The sequence below is a fragment of the Cetorhinus maximus genome, chromosome 3, assembly GCF_964194155.1.
Source record: "Cetorhinus maximus chromosome 3, sCetMax3.hap1.1, whole genome shotgun sequence".
NCBI lineage: Eukaryota > Metazoa > Chordata > Chondrichthyes > Lamniformes > Cetorhinidae > Cetorhinus > Cetorhinus maximus.
The window spans coordinates 103,317,582-103,338,759 of record NC_135881.1 but is presented as its reverse complement, the minus strand read 5'-3'; the positions used below and the strand labels follow the sequence as shown (position 1 = coordinate 103,338,759).

Below are 21,178 nucleotides of genomic sequence, written 5' to 3'. Positions count from 1 at the left end.
GATGTTTGGTCACATCCTTCAGGAAATTAGATGCATAGGGTAGAATATATGATGGGACAGATTAGGCATGGCTTGTGGAGCAAATGGACTTGGTGGGGTGATCATTATTTTACATTTCATACTTTGTGGCATGTTTCAACAAGGACATTGAGTGAAGGTGAACAATTGTTACACTGAGGAAGGGTGGCTCCTCAGCAAAAATGGAATAGGGAAAGGAGTTGAACAATTATTAAAAATTTCTAGTCAATATGAAGCTGTGAGGATTATCAAGTACTTGGAAAAGCATGAAAGGCATGAATTAATACACATATTTTAGACTTGTGTAGACTATCATTGATACCATAGTTGGAATATTGGTACTAATTTTGAGTACCCTGATTTTGAAAGGACATCCATTTGTTGGAAAAGAGTGACATGGATGATTCCAGCAGTTTAAGATCAACTAATTTTTGTTGGAATGCAGAATATTCGTTTGAGGCGAGGGCATGAGTTCTCAATGCTTGTAGTCTTTCAGTTCTGCTACCATCCTTGTGAATCTTTGTTGTAGATTCTCCAATGCCTCTATATTATTTTTATAATATGGCCTGACTAAGGTGCTACTCAAGTTTAACATGACTTTGTTGTTGTTCAATCCAATCCCTTTAGAAACAAGCCTCAGTGCTTTGCTTGCTCTATTTAATGGGGTTAGTTAATAGTCATTTGGTAGTACAGGTTTTGAGTATTGCTGAGAAAAGACACATCTTGAAATGTTTCATCTTGCATTCATCAGGACAATTCGCACGAATACCAAATGTAAAAGGAACAGCAATTTATACTTCATGAGAACAGAGTGCTGATTGGATGACTAGTGGACCCTGATTGGTAGAGGCAATGCCATGGAGAATGCACCAGTTAACTGATGACTGACAGTTAACTGCTAAGATTTTTATGAATTCAAACCAGACAGGTTGACTCTTATTGGTCAAGGCATTGCCTTGGGCTTGTGTCACTACTTCTAATTACTTGTTTATGTGTTTTCCTAGCTCTTTGTTCCTGGACTCCGTTTAGTGTCTTATTATCCGTGGTGTATGTGATCTCCTCATTATTCCTTTCAAAATACACCACCTCACACTTATCTATTGAAATTAATTGCCAAATAAACACACATTCTGTAAATTTATTAACAAGTTATATTTTGTCATGTTCTTCCTTTGTGTTAACTATGCTATCTGCAAATTTCCTTTGTCCAAATCATTAATATGAATTATGAACAATTGTTGTCCTAGCCCTGATCCCTGTGGAATACCACTTCCCACCTTTTGGCAATCTGAGGAGCTATCCTTAACCATTATTCTCTGTTTTCTGTTTTATAGCTAAATTGCTATTCATTCTGCTACTGTCCCCCGACTCTACATGTTATGAATTTAGCCAAGGGTCTACTTGTGGTACCTTTATTGAAGACCTTTTGAAAATCCAAATATCTTACATCTACTACATTTCCCTTGTCTACTCTTTCTTTTACCTCTTCAAAGAATTCGATAAGGTTGGTAAAACATGACCTTTCTGTTTGAAATCTCTGCTGACAGTTCAGTTTTTAGATACTTTTCTATTCGAATATCTTTTGTACCATTTATGTTAGGCTAACTGTCTATAGTTCTCTAGAATTATTCTATTCTTCTTTTAAAAAAAGGGATAATGGTCAGATCTTAAAAATGCTGAGAAGCATAGATAATGAAAATGAAAGCAAACCATTTAACCTGGAATATACAAGCTCACAATTTACCTTGCCTCAAGAAAAACCAGGAATTAGAAAAATTCCCTGCGACAGAGGAGTGGATATGTGGATTAGTTAATGTTATGTCTATTTTATGCTTTCAAAGAAAAGTAAAGAAACTATGTACAATTTCCCCTCAGGAAAATAAGTGGAATAGGGTGCGTTATAGCATCTGTTGTAATGTTTACTTTCAAATAACTTTTAGTAACATTTTTAAAAGCGAGGGGATAGATTGATAAAGCTGTAAAATGGTATCCTTAGTGTTATAAATAAGGTTATTATACAAATATAGGAACCAGTGAATTAGGAGCAGGAACAGGCCACTCAGCCCTTTGAGCCTGCTCCAGCATTTAATAAGATCATGGCTGATCTGATTGCAATCTCAACTCCATATTCCCACCTACCCCTAATAACCTTTCACAACCTTACTTATCAATGATCTATCTAGCTCCACCTTAAAATATTCAAAGACTTTGCTTCCATTGCCTTTTGAAGGAGAGAATTGTAAAGACTTATGACTTCCTTGAGAGTAAAGGTTTCTCTTCATTTGCTTCTTAAAAGGGTGATCCCTTATTTTTAAACAGTGACTCCTAGTTCTAAATTACCCACAAAAGGAAACATCTTTTCCACATCCACCTTGTCAGGACCCCTCAGGATCTTACATGTTTCAATCAAGTCGCCTCTTACTCTTCTAAAGTCCAGCGGATACTAGCCTAGCCTGTCCAACCTTTCCTCATAAGACAGCCGTCCGATTCCAAATATTAGTCTAGTAAACCTCTGAACTGCTTCCAATGCATATACATCTTTCCTTAAATAAGGGGACCAATACTGTACACAGCACTCCAGATGTGGTCTCACCAATGCCCTGTATAACTGAAGCATAACTTCTCTACTTTTGTTTTCAATTCCCCTCACAATGCACGATAACATTCTATTAGCTTTCCTAATTATTTTCTTTACCTGCATACTAACCTTTTTGTGATTCATGCACCAGGACACCCAGATCCCTCTGCTTCTCAGAGCTCTGCAGTCTCTCACCATTGAGATAATATGCTTCTTTTGTATTCTTGCTGCCAAAATGGACAGTTTCACATTTTCCCATATTGTACTCTATTTGCCAGCTGTTTGCCCACTCACTTAACCTGCCTATATCCCTTTGTACCCTCCTTATGTCCTCTTCGCTACTTACTTTCCTACCTTTCTTTGTATTATTAGCAAACTTAGCAACCATACCTTCAGTTCCTTCAACCAAGTCATTTATATAAATCGTAAAAAGCTGAGGCTCCAGCACTGATCCCTGTGACAGACCACTCGTTACATCTTGCCAACCAGAAAATAGCCCATTATGCCTATTCTCTCTTTCCTCTTAGAAAGCCAATCGTCTATTCATGTCAATTTGTTACCCCACTGCACCTTGAGCTTTTATTTTTTGCAATAACCTTTGATGTGGCACCTTATAAAATACCTCTGGAAATCTAACTACTATACATCCACCGGTTCCCTTTTATCCATAGGCCTGTTACTTCTTCAAATAACTTCAATAAATCGGTTAAACATGATTTCCCTTTCACAACACCATGGGAAGAATTTCCCCCCATCGGAGGGAAGTGCAGGAGTGGGCGCGGGCAGGCATGCCTCCGATCGGCGCCCCCAATTGGGGGCGTGCCGCCATTTTACCTAGGCGGGCCAATTAAGGCCCACCCAGCATGACATCTGCCAGGAAGCGCTATGTAGTTCCTTTGCAGGCGGGGTGGGGGATTCCCTCAGCCAGGAGTGCGCTCTTTCGCACATGCACGCGAAAGAGCACACTCAAGTCCCTGAGGCTAAGTGCTGCCTCAGGGAGATCGGCACCATATCAAAAATCGTAAAGGTGCACAAACAAAATTTCCCTGACATGTCCCCACTCATGTGACACTGTCACATGAGTTGGGACATGTCCATCACTTTAACTCTAACCTTTATTAAATTTTTAACAACCCTCATGAAACCTTATCCCGCCCATGGATAAGGTTTCATGCTTTTTCTGAAGCCCGCCAGGGCTCCAGGCCTGCCCGCCAACCTTAAGGTTGGACTGGCAGGTCCATTAATTATGTCAATTACTTTTTAAATGACCTCAATAGGCCGTTGGCAGGTTGGCGGGCACACAGCTGATTCGGCTGCACCCCTGCCGACCTCAAAATTGAAATGACGCAGGGTGACGTCGGGAGTTCCGCCCGACGTCATCCCGTGTCGGTGAGCGGGCCCCGTCCCCCACTCACTGACCTAAAGACCCTGGCCCATGTTGACTCTGCCTGATTACCTTGAATTTATCAAAGTGCTTTGCTATAACACCTTTCGTAATAGCTTCTAACATTTCCCCTATGACAGATGTCAAGCTAACTGACCTGTAGTTTCCTGTTTTCTGTCTCCCTCCCTTTTTGAATAAAGGAGTTACATTGTCTATTTTCCAATCTAATGGAACGTTCTCCAGACCTAGGGACTTCTGGAAAATTAAAACTAATGCATCAACTATCTCATTATTCACTTCTTTTAAAACCCTAGGATGAAGTCCATTAGGATCTGGGGACTTGTCAGCATGCAGCTCCAACAATTTGCTCAGTACCACTTCCCCGGTGGTTGTAATTTTCCTCCCTTCCATTTCCTGATTTACATCTATTTCTGGGATGTAACTTGTACCCTGTGTAGTGAAGACTGATGCAAAATACCTGTTCAATCCATCTGCCATCTCTTTATTTTCCATTATTAATTTCCCAGACTCACTTTCTATAGGACCATTGATCAATTTGTTAATTGTTCAGGGATATGTTTCAATGGGTTTTCCTGATTGTCTGTTGTAATTTCATCCAGGTCAACTATTCAAACTCTACACTCCAGGTCCAAGTATGAGGAAATATAAATATGAAGGGGGACATTAAACATGGGATCTTTTCTCATTAGAACAGTGCTGATCATGTGGCACTATAATAGATATTTAAAATTGTGAAAGAATGTGGGAGGGTAGCTGTAAGCAGCAGTTAAGGAATCAAGACCTGGAGACATAGATACAAGATTAAATATAAGCGTTTTGGCACTGAATTTAGCTGAATATTGTGCTTACTCTCTTCATTATAAGGAATACATTTTTCAGAGAAATTATAATTTTCACTCAGGTCATTACTGCTACCTAGCAAGGTGAAGGGTATAATTAAAACTGAAATGGCTTTATCGACAGTAACCACATTATACAGCAGCAAAATTGGTCTATGAGTAATGGCCATGGAGAATTTAATACTGACATCTAACCCTCTATTATAAAATATAAAGTCTGGCATTAGTAATATGGCTAATTGAACATTGTTATGTTATTTGCTAGATGTCACATAGTGGCAGCTTCCTGACGATTATCTCTTAGCACATTCAGCCTCACATTACGTCACTTTATGTCCTCTACAGTCTTAGTATTTGATCTAGAGGGTATTCTTAAATTAATAGTTTATATTTGGCTTACTGCCACTAAAGCTATTAACTGGAATTGCTGAAGGTAACAACGCAGGGTGAATTAAACAGCTGAGAAGGCGCTACTCTTGTACCTCCAGCAATGGAAAGACACAGTGGACAGTATTTTGATAGCTGGATATCCTCAATATCATTGGTATTAACTTGGCAGGATGGGTGTTGTGATGTCCACACAACTGTTTTGCTGCTGACCCCAGCACTTTCCAGTGTCAGCCTAATTTGGATGTTTTTTAATTAGCCCCTATTTGCATTCCTATCTGTGCTGAGGAGTCTGGTTGGGGCAGGAGGATCATTGTTGTTGTCAGCCTTTGACTCCTGCAGCTACCTGGGCAGAAGGAGGAGTGTAGCCTATGATGAACTTGGCAAAATCTACTGGTAAAGAAGAGTGCATTGATTGTTCTGCCACTGATTGCACTCCCTGGATTTGACTAATTTTTAAATGCCTTCTATTGGCCATTGCAACAGAGGGCCTCAGTAACATACTGGCATTCCTGGTGTTCACTCATGCTAAAGGCATTATGATGGAAAATTTGATGTATGATATAATTCCATTATTATCACCTTATGTGAATTTGTTGGTACACATTTAGGTGTGTGCTTCCTCCATCTAACATCATTCTATTGGAACAGATGACATGAAGTCATGTAGTAATTGTCAGGGGGGGAGTATTCCATCCTTTTGCTCAATTTTTCACCCTCACCTGCTGAAACATTGCCCAAAACTTGGCAGTAATTCCTTGAAAAATCCGGCTCAGAATTAAAATGCACACAATATGAGCATACTGCCACAACATACAGGTAAAGACTAGCTGATCATGAAGCCTGCTCCATGCATCATGATGGCTGCTAGAGCATCAAGACCAGATATTTCCTGCCTCCAGCCCCCTCTTCCTCCACCCACCCCCCAACCACTAGCCCCCCTCAACCACCGCAGCATGTAGTTTCCTGAGGCAGACAACTATACTGCTGATTCCATTGCATTTTTGATTAAAATTATCAATTTTAATGTTTATTTTAATGTATATGGATGGACTTTGTAAGTGTGAGTAAAATATGAAGTTCTTATATTTTACTAAAATTAATAAAGAGCAGACAGCATCCAGTACAATGCTTAATAACTTTTCTGACAAGAATAGGTCTTGAATTTGCATAGGCAGATCTCAGCGTCTAGTTGCCTAAACCAAAATGCTACATTCGTACCTGCTTTCAAGGGTAGGATTTTATGTGCTTCTGAGCGCTGCTATCAGGATCAAATGGGGGTCAGAAGCCGGCATGGTGTGTGAAACAGTAACCTGTGAAAAACCTGTGATTTTTTTTACCCAAATTGGCTAATTGATGGGCAGAAAGTGGGCTTGCCATCCTGTTGGGGTTGCAAAACTAAAGGGCCAATGGGAGGCCTTCCTTCAGAAAGCAGCAGGGCTGTTAAGTGAGGTAGTGAGCACCCCAAAATTTAAACTAAGAAAAGGCCTTCATAACCAGGCCAACACTATTGGGGGAGGAGGAGTTCGTCCACAAGGTGGCCTGAAGCTGGTGCTGAATCCAGACTGGCATGGAGGGCCTTTAAACCTGCTGGAGCATTGGCACCCCCAGTCTGCCACCAGGAGGCCGCCTCTAGGCAGCTAAATTGTCCCCTGCCACCTACAGGGACATGTAAAGTCCTAGCTGGCTTTCAATAAGAGGCTTCATTAGGCCTATAATTAGATTAACAGGCTACCCGTTGCTTGCGGTCGGGTAGCCCTGCCACCCCGCAATCCCGTGTCCTGCAAATTAGCCCGAGGGCGGGATGGAGCCAGAATGCGGCATAGCCACAGCATGAAATTCCAAGCTCTGCTATCCCCATTCCTACCTTAAGTGGGAGTTAAAAATCAAACCCCCAGTTGCTGCAGATCAGTCCCCAGCTACTGCAAAGTAGTAGCTCATTAAAATTAATTGAGCCACTTTAGGATGTGCTGGCTTTGCCTTATCAGTAATTTCACAGGAGGGACAAAAACCCAGTATGGCGAGTCTCCTAAGCAGATCAGTAAACATTTTGATACATTTTCAATGAACGATGCACTTCCTAGACATTTCTTCTCCTTTCAGTTAGTAAGATTATAATGATAAATGGAAAGAAGTCATAGGGAAAAGTTTGTAACCTTGGGCTGGATTTTATGGCTCACCCCGCTGACTTGTTTGAAGGCAGGGGGTGTGAGCTCATAAAATGCAGTGCATGGCCTTTCCCCTGCCTTCCCGCCCACCCCAACCTGTCTCCCATTTTATGGGAGACGGGGGAAGCATCAAGCAGCCCACCTGCTCTTAGGCCTATTGAGGCGCCTGCCTCATTCTGACTCTGCTGCTCTTTTACCCATGACAGGGGGAGGCCCATACCAGGTGGATTGCCCAGCAGCTTTTACTGTGCAGGCTGGTGTCGGGTAAGGGTGGTGCGGGGAATGTCCTTTGGGGGTCCCCTGTGTCCATCGGAGGCACCCCTCCCCAAGGTCACACCCCTCACCTTCAATCCTCCCGCTGGCCCCTTAAATCCGTCCCTCCCTTCAGTCCCCTGGTTGGGGTCTGCCAGCCAGGCCGCACCGATACCCCAGACTTTTCTTGAAGTCCAGCCTCCATAACCACCTCTTCTTTGGGGACTGCTTGTATAGTCCCAGCAGTGGCCACCGTTCAAAACTGGCGCTACAGGGACTACAGAGCTGCTGGCCATTCAGATTGGCTGGCAGCTGTCTAAGGCAAGACTTTCTCCTAGATGGAGGCGGACGTCTCGCTCTTAGTGAATTAGTGCTGCTCCCAACATAAAATGGTTCTGGGGCAGCCGACTTTTTGGTGCACCTGCATGTTCCTCACCAGAATTCTGACTGGCAAAAAAGGCTGGTAGCTCAGCATTGCTAGATGCTGCCACAAAATTTCATTCCCACCGATCCAGTTTGTTTAATGCTGCCTAAGCTTTTAGCAATAAGCAGCTCTATTGAAGAATAGGCAATATGGAATTAATATTCTACGAAACCAAATTGAAGGAGGAAAGAGGATCAAGTAGAAGGCTAAGTGCCATTTTTGAAAGGCTGCAATGACATGGTGGACTGAAGGCAAATTTATAGTACGAGGCATGGAATGGTTGTTTTGTAGATGCAGAGAACTGGACTGATATAGGAAGAGGCAGTAGTTTTATTTTATAATTATATATAATTTGCTGATGGCTTGTATGTTTCTAGTAATGATGTTTTGTACTGTGTGATTTGGCAGTACGTTGAATTTAATGTTGGATGTGGACTAGCTATGTTTTCACAAAAAATGTTATTTGTTTTTTGGAGGTTAATGGCTCACTTGAAACCCATTAATTGTCCTGAGGGAAATCAGGCTATATAATTATAGTTTGATTTATCGTAATATTATAATAGAGGGATAATTTATGTTCTTTGCAGCTGTGGAAAACTTTGTTAGAGATGCTGATAATGGAAAAACACCTGTTTGGGATTGTACAGGTGATGATTACTGTTTAAGAAGGATGACAGATCATAAATACGTAGTTTATTTTTGATGACTGTTTGGTTATATTTAGGAGTTGCAGAAAAACATATGCCAATAAGGAAGGCAAAGAATCCACCTATATCTGTTGTACGTATTAATTAAAAGGTAGTGGCATACTAAGGATTCTATCAGGAAAAAAAAAACAAAAAAGCCAATTTTTGGTGCTGAACTGTGACATAACTGATTTGGCTAGAAATTGGTTATGGCCTGTTTTCAACAACAGTGTGTGCCTGAACCAGTAGGTCCAAAGCGTTCCCTAAATTGGGCATTGGGCCTCTTTTCAATACTTTGGGTAAGTTGCCCAGTGCCTGTCATGCTTCGGAGGCAGCTTTCCCATTTCATGGGAATCATTTAGGTTTCATTTCTTACCAGCCCTCATTTAAGTACAGGGGAGTAATTACAACAGTCAGGGAATGGTAGGCCAGCAGAAGCACTTAGAAATGTGTTTTTTAATTCTTTCATGGGAGATGAGCGTTGTTGGCAAAGCCCGCATTAGTTGCCCATCTCTAATTGTCCTTGAAAAGATTAAGCCAGAGGGAGCAGGAATATTCTTAAAACAGGTATTAAGATCCTCATTTGCATATTTAGGAGGTCACTGGAAGATAATCTGACCAGATTTGGGGTCAGATGCCATCTAGGTGGCCTTAACCCTTGAGACCATTACTATGTACAGCAAGGTCCAATTTCTTCCCCGTTTTTTCTGCCTGTTTGGGTGAGGAGAGAGGATATGGTGCTGAGAGTATCTGTAAACTGAGTTGTACATAGACAATAGTATGTAATGAAGGGAAGAAGGATGTTTTTTCAAATATTCAGTTTTGTAAGATCTGTGAATCTTTCTTTGTGTTGTGGCATAGAGAATATCAATATTTCAAATTCATTGCCTGCATATGGTCTTGTGGCAAGCAACAATCTTTAAATTGTCCCACTTATAAGCTTGTGCTTTCCAAACTCTTACCTTAGTTACCTTTAGTATTTGTTTACTTAATTTGGAATTAGCAAAATTATTTTTTTCTTTAGTATAGTTTACACTTTTATGTTACTACTCACCAGAGATATTTTTGATGCATTGAAACCACTAGCATCAGTGAGAAGAGCAACAAGTTGAAATTTAAATATATGAGTGATGTTAACAAGCGACACTGAAGCTTCTCTTTATGGTTTCCGTAGACCTACTTTCATATGACCACCTTGAACTTGATGCCTCATTGTCATGCCCTGGAACAAGAGATGAAACTTGTGCTCATTGGGATCACACAGTTCAGCTGTATGTGTGCTGTATGCAGAACAGCTCGTACTGCAATCTTGAGCTTGGAAGATGGATTACACCATTCCGCAGGTAAGCCAGCATTTAATGTAATGCAGTCACAGAATCATAACACTGAGCACATAGGGAGCCATTGCAACTAAATCAGTGCTTAAATAGGAGCTAATTACTTAAATCCCATTTCCGCATATCCACTTGTACTCTTTATTTTGAAATACTTATCCAGTTTCCTTTCAGACAATGTTATAGCCTCTGTTCCACTTGAAAAGCATTCCATGTTCTCTGTGAGGCAAAAAAAATCTTCTGAATTCCTCCTGACATTCATCTAGTGATAACCCTGAGCCTGTGCCTCATTGGCACAAATTCATCAGCCTGTGGAAACAAACTTTCACCACTTACCCTCTCAAAACCTTGATTAAATGTTCCCTTAATCTTCTCTGTTCTGCAAAAAAAAGGGACCAGTTTTTACAACTTCTTTTCATAACTTTAACTTCATATTCCTGGCACAATTTCAGTGACTCTTCACTGTATCGTTTCTTATACCCTTACTATGATGAATGTTCAAAACTTTTTTCCACGTGATGTGGGCATCACTGGCCAGGCCAGCATTTATTGCCTGTCTCTAATTGCCCTTGAGAAGGTGGTGGTGAGCTGCCTTCTTAAACCGCTGTAGTCCCTGTGGTGTAGGCACAACCACAGTGCTGGTAGGGAGGGAGTTCCAGGATTTTGACCCAGTGACAGTGAAGGAACGGTGATGTATTTCCAAGTCAAGATGTTGAATGGCTTGGAGGGAAACTTACAGGTGGTGGTGTTCCCATGTATCTGCTGCTCTTGTACTTCTAGATGGTAGTGGTCGTCAGTTTGGAAAGTGCTGCCTAAGGAGCCTTGGTGAGTTTCTGCAATGCATCTTGTAGATGGTACACACTGCTGCCACTGTTAATTGGTGGTGGATGAAGTGAATGTTTGTGGATGGAGTGCCAATCAAACAAGCTACTTTGTCCTGGATGGTGTCAAGCTTCTTGAGTGTTGTTGGAGCTGCACTCAACCAGGCAAGTGGAGAATATTCCATCACACTCCTGACTTGTGCCTTGTAGATGGTGGACAGGCTTTGGGAGTCAGGAGGTGAGTTACTCGCCACAGGATTCCTAGCCTCTGACATGCTCTTGTAGCCACAGTATTTATATGGCTAGTCGAGTTCAGTTTCTGGTCAATGGTAACCCGCAGGATGTTGATAGTGGCAGATTCAGCAATGATAATGCCATTGAATGTCAAAGGGCAATGGTTAGATTCTCTCTTGCTGGAAATGGTCATTGCCTAGCACTTGTGTGGTGAGAATGTTACTTACCACTTGTCAGCCCAAGCCTGGATATTGCCCAGGTCTTGCTGCATTTGGACATGGACTGCTTCAGTATCTGAGAAGTTGCGGATGATGCTCAACATTGTGCAATCATCAGCGAACATACCCACTTCTAACCTTAAGATGCAAGGAAGGTCATTGATGAAGCAACTGAAGATGGTTGGGCCTAGGACACTATCCTGAGGAACTCCTGCAGTGATGTACTGTGACTGAGACGATCAACCTCCAACAACCACAACGTTCTTCCTTTGTGCTAGGTATGACTCCAACCAGCAGAGAGTTTTCCTCCTGATTCCCATTGACTCCAGCTTTGCTAGAGCACCTTGATGCTACACTCTGTCAAACGTGGCCTTGATGTCAAGGGCAGTCACTGTCACCTCCCTTCTTGAGTTCAGCTCTTTTGAACCAAGGCTGTAAAGAGGCCAGAAGCTGAGTGACCTTGGTGGAACCCAAACTGAGCGTCAGTAGCAGGTATTGCTAAAAATGTTGCTTGATAGCACTGCTGATGACTCCTTCCATCACTTTACTGATGATCGAGAGTGGACTGAATTGGCTGCATTGGATTTGTCCTGATTTTTGTGTACAGGACATACCTGGGCAATTTTCCACGTTGCCGGGTAGATGCCAGTGTTGTAGCTGTACTGGAACAACTTGGCTAGGGGTGCAGCATGTCTGGAGCACAAGCCTTCAATACTATTGCCGGCATATTGCCAGGACCCATAGCCTTTACAGTATCCAGTGCCTTCAGCCATTTCTTGATATCACTTGGAGTGAATTGAATTGGCTGAAGACTGGCATCTGTGATGCTGAGGACCTCTAGAAGAGGCCAAAATGGATCATCCACTCGGCACTGCTGGCTGAAGATTGTTGCAAATGCTTCAGCCTTAACTTTTGCACTGCTGTGCTGGGCTCCTCCGTCATTGAGGATGGGGATATTTGTGGAGCCTCCTCCTCCAGTGAGTTGTTAAATTTTCCTCCACCATTCACTACTGGATGTGGCAGGACTGCAGATCTTAGATCTGAACCGTTGGTTGTGGAACGCTTCAGTCTGTCTATCACTTGCTTCTTGATGCTGTGTGGCACGCAAGTAGTCCTGTGTTGTAGCTTCATCAGGTTGACACCTTATTTTTGGGTATGCCTGATGCTGCTTTTGGCATGCCCTCCTGCACTCTTCATTGAACCAGGGTTGATCCCCTGGTTTGGTCATAATGGTAGAGTTGGGGGTGTGCCAGGCCATGAGGTTACAGATTGTGGTTAAGCACAATTCTGCTGCTGCTGATGGCCCACAGCGCCTCTTGAATGCCCAGTCTTGAGTTGCTACATCTGTTTGAAATCTATCCCATTTAGCACGGTGATAGTGCCACACAACAGGATAGAGGGCATCCTCAATGTGAAGACAGGTTGTATGGCATGCAATACTCTTGTAGCCTTACCAATGTCTGCACAAATATGTGACTAAGGTCTCAGGAGTCTGAGTTCTGAAAGTACAATATTATGGCTAAATGTATTACTTCCCAACCCAAAGGAATGCAGATTTGAAAATTAATTAGAATTTGTTGTCAATGAGATGACATATTTTCAGTTAGGTTTAGTACTTAACAGACTCACTCTGTTATCATCATTTGTTTTTTGTGGGGACATTGCACATCTCATAGAGAGTGCAAATAAACTTGCCAGCAGCATACTGATGGGGTTTTTGTGCTTTTAGACGATGTTAAGGCAGGAAAAATAAATTGTCTTTGGAGAGATTCCAAATAGGCAAGTGATCGCTCACTGATAGCAGGAAAAGAAATGGGGGAAACTGCAGCGTTCTCTGTAATTTGTATGCAGATATGTTCATTCCAGAACACAGCTTGTTCCACAGAACTTTCTTTTAATCCAAAAACATTGGAGAGGAGTAGCACTACCAATATTATTTACATTTCAGTGAGTAAACTGTATCAGAGCATGAAAGGCCTCTTAAACTTTGTAGTATTAGCATCTTAAGCTATGAAACATTTCATTTTTTGTGTTGCATTGTATATAGCATATATTGAAACATATTAAGTTCTTAGAGAACATGACAAGGGAAGGCTGTTTCATCTGTCTGGTAAATCTCAGAATAATGGGTCAGCCATTTTAGGACTCTGATGAGGAGAAAATTCTTCACTCAGATGGTTGTAAATCTTTGGACTTCTTTACCCCAGAGAGATCTGGATGCTCAGCCTTTTGAGTGTATTCAAGACCAAAATTGATAGATTTTTGGGCACTAAGGCAATCAAGGGATTATGGGGGAAAGTGGAGTTTATGTAGAAGATCAAGAATGATCTTATTAAATACTAGAGGAGGCTCGAGGGGATGTATGGCTCCTATTTCTTAAGTTCTTATATTCTTATAGTGGATACTTGTCTATTTTTATTTACATATCTATTAATATGCGAAAAATCTTACACCTGCACTTACTGTCAACTTGTTCCATTATAAATTCCTATCCATGTTTGTAATGGAAACAGCCAATGTAAACTTGTCACAAAGTGATTACATGCTCCTCCATAGGGAGGGTGTAATTACAGGTCCAGTTATGCCTTGACCTCTACATCTGAATACTTAATTCCTTGTGTGCAGCATAATGAGAGATTGACGTGAAATATAAGAAAAGCCTTGCTGCTTATTTTCTGGCAGCATTATCCACTATTCATTCTTAGGCCCACATGTAATGAGAAAAAAATACTTTGCATTTATATAGCATCCATTTCATCTTAAACACTTCACAGGTAAGGAATTGCATTCCAAGTGTAGTCATTGGTATTTTGTAGGCAAGACCAGTCCTGCACACAGTAGGGTTCTAATAGTAATAAGATAAATGACCTCTTAACCTGCTTTTGAAGGTGTTGATTGAGGAATAAACGTAGGTCAGGACAGTGGGAGGACTTCATGCTCTTCTTAAAATAGTGCCTTTCTTTAGATTGATTTTAGCAGATGGACAGGGCCTTGGATTGATGTCTCATTGAAAAGATTGTACGCCTGATGATCAACACCTTATATAAAACTAAAGTCATGATATGACTTTAAAATTGGGAATCAGTTACGTATGCTCAGCCTGAACCAATTATTTCCCAACCCTAACCCTGCTTCACTGAAAGACCACACTTGGCCTTGTTTTTTCCCATGTGTAGTGCCATGGGAGATCAGCTAGCATTAGTAAAAATCTTGCATAGCAAGCTCACTTCCTGTCACAAAACTTATTTCCTTTGGTCACATTTTTGGTTAAGCCTTTGTTTCATCATTTATCATTATATTTATCTATGTCAATATTTCTTTTCAATTTTTACTACATCAACTATAAGGATGTACTTGTAGACTCCAGTCACTAGATAGCTTAGTGAGGCAAATTCATGAAGTCTTTCCTCAATTCCATTGCCATCTTGTAAAGGGAATTTGGGGAGGGAATCTGAACTTGGATCCACCTACACTGCACAAACATCAGTAGCGCAGTTTCAATCAATGGGTTGAAATTGGAAAGCTTTCCGACCAAATCTGGAGTCAGGCAGGGCTATCTCTCTTCCCTGTCATGATCGTGTGTTGTATTGAATCTTTTGCTGAGTCCATCAGGAAGGATGCAGGAATAAGAGGGGTGAAAATCCCAGGCAGCGTAGACACCCTGCTGAAAGCCTCCATGTAGGGCGATGTCACTGTCTTCTGCTTAGATCCTCTGTCGGTACGAAGACTGATGAGCATCTGCGACCAGTTCGAACTGGCCTTGGGAGTCGAATTAAATTTGATAAGAGCGAGCAAGTTAAATATAGTATTGAAAGAAACTGAATTGTTTTGCACTTTTATGTAATGACAATGTTGAAAGGTCATGTAATGTACTTAAAAAATAACACTAATTTGGTGAAAACTTAAAAATCTACAGGACATGGAAGGTTTGATAATATAGTCATTAATTAAAAATGTATCCATGTTGGATCTCGCCTTAAATGATTTCATTTATCTAAATTACATCTCAGTGCTTTGGTTAAAAGCATATCCAAGGAACAAGTTGTGTTCTAGAAGTAACATATTTGTATGCACTTCAGGTCTATTTTAATAATATACTAGTTAAATTGCCCATGACATTGCCTTTGGTCAGTTAAGGAATGTCATTTTTTTAAAAATATGCAAGATGACACTGGAATTGGAAGAGAGACTTTAGAAACTTGCTTTACTGAGCAACATAGTGATCAGAGTCTGCAATCTGCCAGCTGAAATATTGAATAGCACAGGAGTTCTATTTTATAGCTTCCTTTATTTCCATGTGATTTGTGTGAATGTGTCAGTTGCAGGGGGGACAAATCCGCATCAAAGTAGAGAACAAATGCAATGTGTTGTGGCTTAGTGGCATTTGTCTGCCCACTCAGCTGATTAGGAATGAAGAAATAAATGCATTTTTGAATGAGGGTGTGTTGACATCAGCACCATTAAAAAAGAAATTGTTGCAAGGAATTAATGGCACTACTACTGATATCATCATGATGTAACTTTCCACTTGCCCTGATGGGTACAACTGTAACAACGCTCAAGAAGCTCAGCACCCTCTAGGACAAAGCAGGATATTGATCAACACTCCATGCACTAGCTTAAACATTTACCACCAGCGTGGTGTTGCTGCAGTTTATCCTAATTACGGGATGCAATGCAGCAGGTGGCAAGGCTTTCTTGGTAGTACTTCCCAAACTCATGAACCTCGCTACCAATAAGGACATGGGCAGCAGGTCCATGGGAACACTATCACTTCCACATTCCCTTCCAAGTCACATATCTTTCTGACTTTCCTTGGTGCTTTGTTGTTGCTGGGTTAAAATTCTGGGACTCCCTGCCTAACAGCATTGTGGAAGTACCTTCACCACATGGACTGCAGCTACAGAAAACTCCTACATGCTTACCAGATATTACTGTTTACTGATGTCCTTTATATTCGGAAATCTGCTGTCCTTACTTGGTCTGGCCTACCTGTCATTCCAGATATAATGTTTTTTAACTGTTCTTTAACTGTGACTCCAGACCCAGAGAAGTGGGGTTGACTCTTAACTGCCTTCTGACAAAACATACCCAGCCTAGTAACCCTTCAAAGCCCTCCTCACTGACAGCTGGGGACTTATGCTAAAATTGAGAGAGCTGTCCTACAGGCTAGTCAAGCAACAGCCTGACATAGTCATACTCACTGAATCATACCTTACAACTAGTGTCTCAGACTCCTCCATCACCATCCCTGGGTTCTGTTCCATTGGCAGGACAGAACACGAGTGGTGCTGGCACGGTGGTGTACAGTCAAGAGGGAGGGTCCCTGGGAGTCTTCAACATTGACTCTACACCCCATTAAGTCTCATGGCATCAGGTCAGACATGGGTAAGGAAAACCTCCTGTTTATTGCTTGATCTCAGAGAAGGTAGTAGGTGGCAGTTCTTCTCCATGTTGAGCACTGCTTGGAAGAAGTACTCAGGGTAGCAAGGGCTCAGAATGTACTCTGGTTGGGGGAACTTCCATATCCATCACGAAGAATGGCTCGGTAGCACCGCTACTGATTATGCTGGTCGAGTTCTGAAGGATGTAGCTTCTAGACTAGGCTGGTGGCAGGTGGTGATGGAACCAACATGAGGGAACACCTACTTGATCTCGTCCTCACCAATCTACCTGTCGCAGTTGCATATATCCATGACAGTGATGGTAGAAAAGACCGTTGCACAGTCCTTATGGAAATAAAGTCCCATCTTCACATTGAGAATACCCTCCTTTGTGTTGTGTGGCACAATGTTTAATTGTTTTAGATTAGTAACAAATCTAGCAGCTCAAAACTGGGCATCCATGAGCGCTGCAGGCCATCAACAGCAGCAGAATTGTATTTAACCACGCTCTGTAACCTCATGGCCCAACATATCCCTCACTCTGTCATTACCATCAAGACAGAGGAAACCCTGGTTTAATGAGGAGAGCAGGAGCAGCACCTAAGAATGAAGTGCAAACCTAATGAAACTATAAGACAGGACTACATGAATGCTGAATAATGGACAGTGCTAAGCGACCCCACAACATTTGGGTCAGATCAAAGGTCTGCAGTACTGTCACACCCAGTTGTGAACTGTGGTGGACAATTAAACAACCAATGGGAGGAGGAGGCTCCATGAACATCCCAATCCTCATTAAAGGCGAAGCCCAGTGCAAAAGTCAAGGCCGAAGCATTTAGAGCCATCTTCAGCCAGGAGGGCTGAATGCCTGATCCATCTCGGCATTCTCGTGCGGTCCCAGCATCACAGATGCCACTCCTCAATCAATTTGATTACCTTCACGTAATGTCAAGAAATGGCTTAAGTGTCCTGGATATAACAAAGGCTATGTTCGCTGACAAAATCCTGACAGTAGAGCTGAAGACATGTGCTCTAGAACTAGTTGTGTCCTTAGCTAAGTTGTTCCAATACAGCCACAATGCTGGTGACCTGACAAAGTGAAAAATTGCCCAGGGGTATGTCCTGTCCAGGATAAATCCAATCCAGCCAATTACTGCCCCATCAGCCTCCTCTCAATCATCAACAGTGTTGGAATGTGTCAATGACAGTGCTATCAAGCAGCACTTACACAGGAACAGCCTGCTCACTGGTGCTCAGTTTGGGTTTGCTGAGGACCATTGAGCTCCAGACCTCATTACAACCTTGATCCAAACGTGGACAAAAGAGCTGAATTCCAGAGGTGAAGTAGCATGACTATCCTTGACATCAAGTTTGCATTTGATCATGTGTGACATGCAGAATACTGAGCAAAATTGAAGTCAACAGGAATAGGGGAAATTTCTCCACTGGTTGGAGCCATACCTTATACAACAGAAGATGGTTGTGGCGGCCAATCATCTCAGCCCCAGAACATCACTACAGGAGTTCCTCAGGGTAGTGTCCTAGGGCCAGCTATCTTCAGTTCCTTCATCACTAACCTTCCATCCATCATGAGTGTTATTAGTGGAGATGCTCACTGATTATTGCACAGTGTCCAGTTCCGTTCACGACTCCTTGGACGATGAAACAGTCTGTGCTGACATGCACCAAGATCTGGATAATTTTAGGCTTAGGCTGATAAATAACGAGCAGCATTCATTCCGTACAAGTACCAGGCAATAACCAGCTCCAACAAAATATGTTAAGCTACTCCCTTGATATTCAACAGCATTACTATTGCTTAATCCCCCACCATCAACATCCTGAGTGTCACCATTGACCAGAAACTTAACTAGACCAGTCACATGAATATTGTGACTGCAAGAGCAGGTTAGAGGCTGGGAGTTCTGTGGTGAATAACTCACCTCCTGACTCTCCAAAGTCTTTCCATCATATACAAGGTGCAAGTCTCGAGTGTGATGGCATAATTCTCACCTGCATGGATAAGTGCAGCTCCAACAACGCTCAAGAAGCTTGACACCATCCGTACAACACAGTTGATCTGATTGGCACCCCATCCAATACCTTAAACATTCATTCCCTCCACCGCCCATGCATCATGGCTGTACAGCAACCTGCTAAGGCTTCCTTGAAAGCACCTTCCCTACCCCCACCCTCTACCACCTAGAAGGACAAGGACAATAGAAGCATGGGAACATCACCACCTGCAAGTTCCACTCCAAGTCACACAATACCCTGACTTGGGACTACATCACCTTTCTTTCACTGTTGCTGGGTCAAAGCCCTGGAGCTTCCCCCCCCACCCCCACCCCCGACAACAGCACTGTGGGTGTACCTACACCACACAGACTGCAATAGTTCAAGAGTGCGGTTCATCACCACCTTCTCAAGAAAAGCTAGGGATAGGCAATTAATGCTGGCCTTAGCAGCGATACTGATAGTCCGTAAAAGAATTTTTAAAAAGCACAATATACCACCATTCCGGACTTTGTTTTCAGCAGTCTGTGTTGACCGCATGTGTTGAAGTATCCCTTTACCCTAAATTTGTACTGCTTTGCTATGGTTCCTATGGTGTGTGGAAGAGCCTGAATGTTGATGAAAGTAAGGTTACCTGGCTTGACATTGTACAAACTACAGCATCCCTTATGTGCCACTATTTGTTCCTACAATCCCATCATGCCCCCGTGAGTCAATATTATTTGTTGTATGTTTGGGGTTTCTGAAAGGAAGTTATTTTTAGATTATAAAGGAGGGAAACAGCAAGGCCAACATGCAGCTCCTGAGCCAACATGAGAACAGCTAGCACAAGAGCTTGTCCTAGTGATGTCATAGAAATACATACAATCAGCCAGAACCAATCAACTCTAAACAAGTTTGAATGGTGTATGAGGAATGATGAGGACTGTACAAGGTAGATAATCTTACTTTCTGGATGCCTTTTACCCTGTTTCTTTCCTGAAGGCAATTGACAAGGTGAATGCTGAGAGGATGTTTCCCCTTGTGGGAGAGACTAGATCCAGGGGACAGTTTAAAAATAAGGGGTCTCCCATGTAAGACGGAGATGAGGAGAATTTTTTTTCCCTCAAGAGGGTTTTTGGGCTATGGAATTCTCTTCACCCATAGATTCTTGATTCACAAGGGAGTCAAAGGGTATCAGGCAGGCTTGTCCAACCTGTGGCTCACGAAGCCCCTCCGTGTGGCTACTGGAACGATTGTTGAAAATGCTGGTAAGACGGCTCAGTGTGGTTGAAAATTTCTTCAGGTGCCTGCTCCTCCAATTGCAGCCTGGTTTTTTCCCACATTTGCTGTTGTTGAGCTCACTACTGAACCTATCAGCACCAAACTTAGGAAAGGAACAGGCTGTAATTGGAGGAGCAGCGTACACCGGCAACTGCGAACATTTGAAGATAGAGAGAGAGAGTCTTTAGCGTGCATGTTCACCATGTTTCCCCATGGCTGCTGGTGCTGTGGCCTGACTATGGCCACTTTCCTCCGGCTGCCGGTGCTCTGGCCTGGCTGTTTTCTCCCCGTAGGCCCCATGTCCCACCGGTTCTCCCCCATGTTCACCTGGCTCTCTCCTGGTTCCCCCAGCGTACCCCAGATCTCGATCGTCCCTTTGGCAGGCACCCACATTTGTGTGATGCTCGGCTTCAGGCCTTGCTCCAGCTCTTATCGCACCTACCCCCACCCCCAAGACAATTTCATGAGTGATGGTGAGTGAGCACGTGGGAGGGTGAGTGAGCGTGTGGCAGTGGTAAGTGAGTGTGTGACAAGGGTGAGTGAGCGCGTGGCAGGGTTGAGTGAGCGCGTGGCAGGGTTGAGTGAGCGCGTGGCAGGGTTGAGTGAGCGCGTGGCAGGGTTGAGTGAGCGCATGCCTTCGGGGTGAGTGAGCGCGTGCGTGTGAGGGAGGGGAGAGTGCGTGTCTGACTCAATCCCAGTCGCAGGGTTCTCATTCACCCTCACCCCCAGACAGTGAGTGAGTGAGTGAGCGCCCTGAAACTCAGTCAGTTGGACACACACTCTCACCCTTTCACACTTGAATGACTGTCTTTAAGAATTACTCAATTTTAAATTATTGATTTATTGTTGTGATTTTGTTTTTGCTCAGTAAGTTATTTCTAATCATGCGTCAGGTTTTTTTTTAAAATTCATGTTTAATGTTGCACCAAACCTCATCTTTCTGAAATTTGCTCATTGCCCCACCTAAGTGTGAGAAAAATTGAAATGTGGCCCCCGGAAAGAAAGGGTTGGACAAGCCTGGTATAGAGAGTAAACAGGAAAGTGAATTTGAGGCCACAATCAGATCAGCCATAATCTTATCAAATGGCGAATCATACTCGAGAGGCCGAATGGCCTACCTCTTGCTGCTAATTTATATGTCCGTATGTCCC

At 42.7% G+C, this 21,178-nt stretch overlaps 1 protein-coding gene across 1 annotated transcript in view; it reads left to right on the top strand.

Annotated features, from left to right (window-relative positions):
* LOC144678828 (uncharacterized) overlaps positions 1 to 21,178 on the top strand; it is a 283,752-nt gene that overhangs the window by 118,926 nt on the left and 143,648 nt on the right. The window contains exon 7 of the mRNA XM_078538774.1: positions 9,932 to 10,100. Coding sequence (XP_078394900.1) covers positions 9,932 to 10,100 — 169 coding nt within the window. The remainder of the gene's footprint in view (positions 1 to 9,931; positions 10,101 to 21,178) is intronic.